The 5,973-nt window shown below is 41.6% G+C and overlaps 1 protein-coding gene across 4 annotated transcripts in view; it reads left to right on the top strand.

Annotated features, from left to right (window-relative positions):
- The window catches only part of ZFYVE28 (zinc finger FYVE-type containing 28), a 403,791-nt gene that overhangs the window by 193,162 nt on the left and 204,656 nt on the right, over window positions 1-5,973 (top strand). For all 4 annotated transcript variants that reach the window (XR_002099255.1, XR_002099254.1, XM_019526250.1 and 1 more), the window contains exon 2: window positions 1,299-1,439. Coding sequence is in view for 2 of the 4 variants with exons in the window: in XM_019526250.1 (XP_019381795.1) it covers window positions 1,299-1,439 (141 nt within the window). In the remaining 2 variants the exon portion in view is untranslated. The remainder of the gene's footprint in view (window positions 1-1,298; window positions 1,440-5,973) is intronic.

Genomic DNA, 5,973 nt, shown 5'->3' with positions numbered 1-5,973 from the left:
AACTGAGAGAAGCACCCCAAGTTCTTGAAGTGAGTCAAGTACCCTCGAGGGCTACTAGGCCTGTGTTTCCCAGGGGGCACAGTGCCAGAATCAAGCCCATCCCTGGGTGGTGGCCGCTCTACCCTCAGGCTAGCGGGTGTGCTCCAGGAAGGGGGTCAGCCAGAGGTGGGTGGCTCAGCACAGGAGCACCCCCTACTGGCCTGCCACACTAAGTGTAACATGCAGTGTGGCCCCACCAACAGCTATTGTAAGTTTTCTCTTTTTTTTACAGAGTATTTTACATCTCCTTTAAATATATGCTACTGTCAAAACAAGGAGGGCAGTGGGAAGAAAGAAGTGGCCAGCTGTGTGTGTACTTGGCAGTTAATTTCCATCTCTCTTCAATGCAGTTAACATCATTTTCTGAATTAACACAGTTTTCTGAATTAACCTTCCTACAAATCCTTATAGGCTTTCAAAGTACCAGATAGCACAGGAGACTCGTATTCTCTCTATCCATAGACATGTTTCATTGCCAGAGCAAATCCAGACTGCCCATCCATGCACCTGAATACTGACCTCGGAGAATGATAGTTTGTTATCCATTTATTTTCAATCCTTGACTTCAGTTTTTATAGTGATTTCTATAATGCAGAAGCCTATCCCACAGACACAGGATGGAGAGCACCAGAATAATTTTATTTGGGTCATCAAACAGATGATTGCAACTGTCAGTCATTCCAGCCTTGGCTGCAGTCATACTGGCAACCTAGAGGTTAAAGGCTCTGTATTCTATTATTGTATTTCAACTGTTATGCTTCATCCTATATTGGAAGGCTAGGATTTCTGTACCATTCTGTTCTTTTTGTGTTAGAAAACAATTTTTGCCTGTTTTTCCTAGAGCTGAAACGTCTCATTTATATTTGTTTAACAAACAAAACTTGTGATTCAGTTGTTTATTAAGCCAGAATAACTATGTGCCAGCATTAATGTAAGTGCCAACATAACTTTGGAAATTGTGGGAGAATGATTATTGTAATAATGTTTCAGGTTCTGCTATTAGTCTCTCCCTCTCCCTGTCCTCCACCCAACCTCATAATGTAGTAGCTGAATTAAAAAAAATACTTCTGATGAGTTTTACCATTTTCCTATTACTTTCTCTGTCTTGTCAGATGTGTACTTTTGCCCGGGTCTTGTTCTAGTCGTCCATGCAGTGGGTTTGTTTATTCTTTTTAAATGCACGGAGTTAAATACAGTCTTCATTTAAACACAAATAAGGTACATTTAAGTTTAATATTTTATGTATTTCTTCATTGCAGAGAACAGATCCACAGCTCCTTGCTCAATTCTATTATGCAGATGAAGAACTGAATCAAGTAGCAGCTGAACTAGACAGTTTGGATGGAAGAAAAGACCCGCAAAGATGCACTCTGTTGGTCAACCAGTTTCGCTCTTGTCAGGTAATCAGAATAGCATGTTCTGGCTTGGTTTATATTTAATTTAGTTTATCCAGATGCATTGTCCAGTTTTCTTAATCACGAAACCCTTAGGGAATATCTTTTTGGAATTATTTGTAAAACTAAATTTGTCTTTATATTTGCTTTCAAATAATTTTGCATAAATGCAATCTATGAACAACATCCCTTTGAATTAACTGGATAAATATTTATAAACCATTCAGTTTAGGTTTATTATTTTTTCTTAAGAGTATTTAATATTAACTGATATGAATACAAGAGTACTGAATACAGTGGTCAGAGTTCATAATGGCTACGGAAATCTGTAATGTTGTAGGATTTTAGTATTCAATACTGACCTCTTTTGTAAATATTGATCTCTTAAATGAAATCTACCCTATCCACAGTAACATTATAGTACGTGTGTGCGCGCGCGTGCATATGTGTGTGCGTGTGCATACATATGACGATTGTTTCAGTACAGTCCAAAGGCAAACAGCTGGGAGGCTGCAAAGATCAATTAGACATTAGAGCTAGACTTGATGATCTGTGAATCTATGATTGATCCATTTTACAAATCAAATAAAAAAGAAACTAGAAATTGTACTTTTCCCTGTTGCATAAATCATTAATCAAAACTCTATCTTTATATTTTTATTGTATTTTCTAATTTATTAAAGGATAGCAAACTCAGGGAAAAAATTGTAATTACTCATTGAGTCACAGGGCAGACATTTAGGATGGATTGCATTAATTAATCTTTGAAGGGCTCAGAATTAAGGACTAGTCTAAGATTGTGTAGAAATGCATTCTATTTTGTGTAACTAAATATGACAATAAATTACAACTGATAGGGATTTTATTGTATCAAAAGTTCAATGCTTCTTTCAGCAGAGAAGTGTGCATCAAATCAGCCTCTCACAGATTGAGATTTTGAGGCAGAGAAGTTTGCATGCTATTAAAGACCTTGAGAGTGGTGTCATCTGGAGTTTTGTACTCCTGGTAGGGTCATCCATGGCATCAAGGTTAGGAATGAAGTTTTCAGTCTAATAGTGATCCAAAAATAAAATTGCTAAATGGTAGAGCAGACAGATGAAAGGTTGAAAGTGGTTTTCAAATAAGATGAAAGCTGCAGAAAATAGAAACCTCTGGTCACCTAGGATTTCCTTGCCATTGGATTAAGTATCATGCTGGCAAAGTATCATGTGGTTGCTTGTGTGCAGTGGCATCCCCACATTAATAGAAGACCCACATAGGTGTCTTCTGTCCACAGCAAGTCCTACAGTGATGTACGTGGGGCAATAGAGGCAGGTGCTAGTGACTACTGGCAGACCCTTGTTATGCATCTGCAATGGAGGTGATGATTGCATGATGGTTGTTTTGTACTTGGAACTGAGACAGACATGCAATTTGGCAACTGTGCTCATGACTGAGTAGACCTATTTAGGATCTGCTCTGTTCATCCTGTATGGGGACGGGGCTAGAAAGGGTGTTCTCAACATAGTCTGTTTCATTTCACCTGACTAAAAAGCCATGTCCAGTGATATCACTCTCTGTGGTCCAAATCAAGTAATGAAGTTTACAACTTGGAATGTCTGTACCTTGGAACTGACCATCAAGAGTGACAAACTGGAGAAAAGAACAGCACTTGTGGTCACAGAACTTGCATGAGTTGCTATTGACATTGCTGCACTTAATGAGACCAGACGCAGAGGAGAGGGGCTGAATGCTTGGCAGAATGCCATGAACTCCAAACAGAAGCAAGATATTGATCACCTTATTAATTTATTTATAAGCAAGTTGGAAAAAAGGTATCTCAGTAACTGCAGATCATTATTATGAAAATATGAATGAACAGATTCCCACTGACCTGAGAGTTGCCAGAATCATTACTATATTCAAGAAAGGGGATGGATTGGATTGCAGTAATTATTGTTCTATTGTACTCCTGTCCATAGCTGAGAAGATCCTTGCCCTCATCCTCCTCAGTAGACTCACTTGCCTCACTGAGAACGTTCCACCCAAGTTTCAGTGTGGTTTCAGACCACTTAGAGGTACAATAGTTATGATCTTTGTTGCTAGACAGCTGTAGGAGAAATGAGCAATGCAGAGATCTTTAAATGGCCTTTATTAACCTGACTAAGGCCTCTGATTCAATCAAAGGAGAGGCTTGGTGGAAGATCCTGATGAGATTTGGATTCTTGCCACAATTTGTTCCCATTATCAGTAGCTGTACCCCTTTCCCTGCTGCCTGCCTGGAGGCATGTGTGCACCTGCCACCAGCCATGCGCTCTGCAGACCTTAGTGCAGCAGCTTGCAGCCACCCCACCACCTGCTGCGCCCCTCTCCTGCTGGCCTCAAAGATGATGCAAGTTGTGGGATGGTAGATTTTAAGACTTATGGTTGGGAGCTGAAGAAAGTATCTCTGTCGGTAGCATAACCAGGTGGGCAAGAGAGAAACTTGCCCTAGATGCCAAGTTAGGTGGGGTGCTGGAATCTCCCCAACACCCCCACGGAGATGGTGCCCCGGCAGCACTGCTGGGCTGGGAACTCCAAAACAGTCCCTGGCTGCTGTTTCTTTAAGAGCAACAGAACTGAGGTGGGAAGAGTATGGTGGTGGCAGCAGTTCTGCCAGGACTGTGATGGAGTCTCATCCTGGCAGTACTCCTGGGGAGTGGACTCTTGGCCCGCACCTACTCTCAGAATCCATGTGCCGCCCCCCCTCAGAATGTACCTCCTGCCACCGCATGCTATTAGAGGAGCCCCCACTGCTCGTGGAACCATGTTTCCCTCGTCTACTCCTTCCCCTGCAACCCTGCTCTCCTGCATGGTTTGCTCTCGGTGCCAACCTGGTTTGTTAAGCCATTGGTCTCTGAAGTGAAACGTGTCTGATTTCTCTTGCATAACTCAAGTAAAAGCCCTACAAGCTTGACCCAAAGCAGCCAAAATCCAAAGTTCACTGGGCTCAGGTGACCAGTAGAACTTCCCTTTAAGGTGTACACTTTCTTTCAGAGTCAAGGGAAGTAATTGGAAGCCTACAAAGGAATGTAAAAGCTTCCTAACAGGAAATGGTAAGGGAGTAGAAACAAAAGTTCACTCACACCTCTCCCAAATTAAAGAGAGTTAATTAATTCTTAGAAGGATCTTAAAGAGAATGCATTGACGAGTCCATTGTTGTTGTGGCTAAAATTGCTTACCATTGCTAAGAACAATCAGATTGCTAAGATTTGCTAAAACAGAGTTGCTAGGCTGGTGGAAAAATTCTTTCCACTAATCAGGTTAAAATGACATTGAAGAACAGTGCACTATCAGCATATCAAGTGCCTACATTAAGCTAGCTGATTCTATGGACAAAAGGAAAAAATGTTTAATGCACTTGGTACTCTCCTTCCTAATACCTTTAAAAGAATATTGCATAGATTTTTGGGAGGCTGTTTCCAGAGAAGCAGCTGAAAGTCAATTGTTACCTTAAGAGAGATATTTAGTTGTCTTAGTTTGCTGTTTGCAATTTCTGAAATGTTACTACTATGCTATCACCAGTAAAGTCATGGACTGTAGAAGACTTCTATAAGGAAAACAGCAAATCCAGTGTTTGTCAAGACTTCATGATGGTTTGAGTTTTTAGTATTGCTCTATTTAAAAGAACTTCAATTTGCACACCACTGGAAAAAGCAAGATCTAATTTGCTTCTGGGCAAGCTTCATGCTCTAGCATTTAAGAGCACTAGTGTTGTCACAGGGTGCAAAAAGCAGTACAACAATGGAGTCAAAGAGCAATTTCAGGAAAGGAAAAAGTATTCCATCCCTACTGATTGGAATAATACAGCCATTAAGTTGCTTCCATCAAGGATGTGGGTCATCTTAACCTCTACATGGTCTCGGACAGTAGGATTCAATCTTTGCAGGTTAGTCTGAGCTGCAGAGATTAACCTGAGAAACAAGTGAACAGACATTTATTTTTGTTTCAGGAAATGCATCCGTACACCTGCAGTGGCTCAGGCCAGAAGCTGGGTGGAGTGCGGGGGGAGGAGGACTAGGGCATGTCTCCCAGTCTACCAGCTGCTACCAAAGGGAAGGGACGAAGCTCCAAAGCTTTTCCTCCCCTCCCTTCTTGGGTGGAGGGGCAGGGTCAGGCCCTAGCTTGGGGCTGAGGCCAGGGGGAGGGGTGATTTAAGCACTCTGTGGCCTGCATGAGACCTCAGCTTAGGTTCATGGGTGGGGAAAAGGTAGTGGCATTGAATTCATAAGAGCTTGAGCAAGAATAGTCCATTCTCTGAAGGGAGCTACATGTATTGAACACGGCAATATACAACCTCAAGCACACAGCTAAGAACAAAGCTAAGATATAGCCCAGTAAAACACAGTGAGAGCACACACAGCTTAGTCTAACTTAAAATGGAATGTAATAAACCAACAAGACAAGAGAAAGCCTTGCATAAGTCTTACGTAAACCTGAGGGCAGAGTGTCTCCTTATAGCCAGGTATTCAGAAAGTCCTTCTTGGAGAATCTCTACTTGGGTTTTTACAGGCACATTTGC

Source organism: Gavialis gangeticus, unplaced genomic scaffold, assembly GCF_001723915.1.
Source record: "Gavialis gangeticus isolate Ggan-Ray unplaced genomic scaffold, GavGan_comp1, whole genome shotgun sequence".
Taxonomy (NCBI): Eukaryota; Metazoa; Chordata; order Crocodylia; family Gavialidae; genus Gavialis; species Gavialis gangeticus.
The sequence above is the reverse complement of the archived record's forward strand: the minus strand, read 5'-3'. Positions and strand labels throughout refer to the sequence as shown.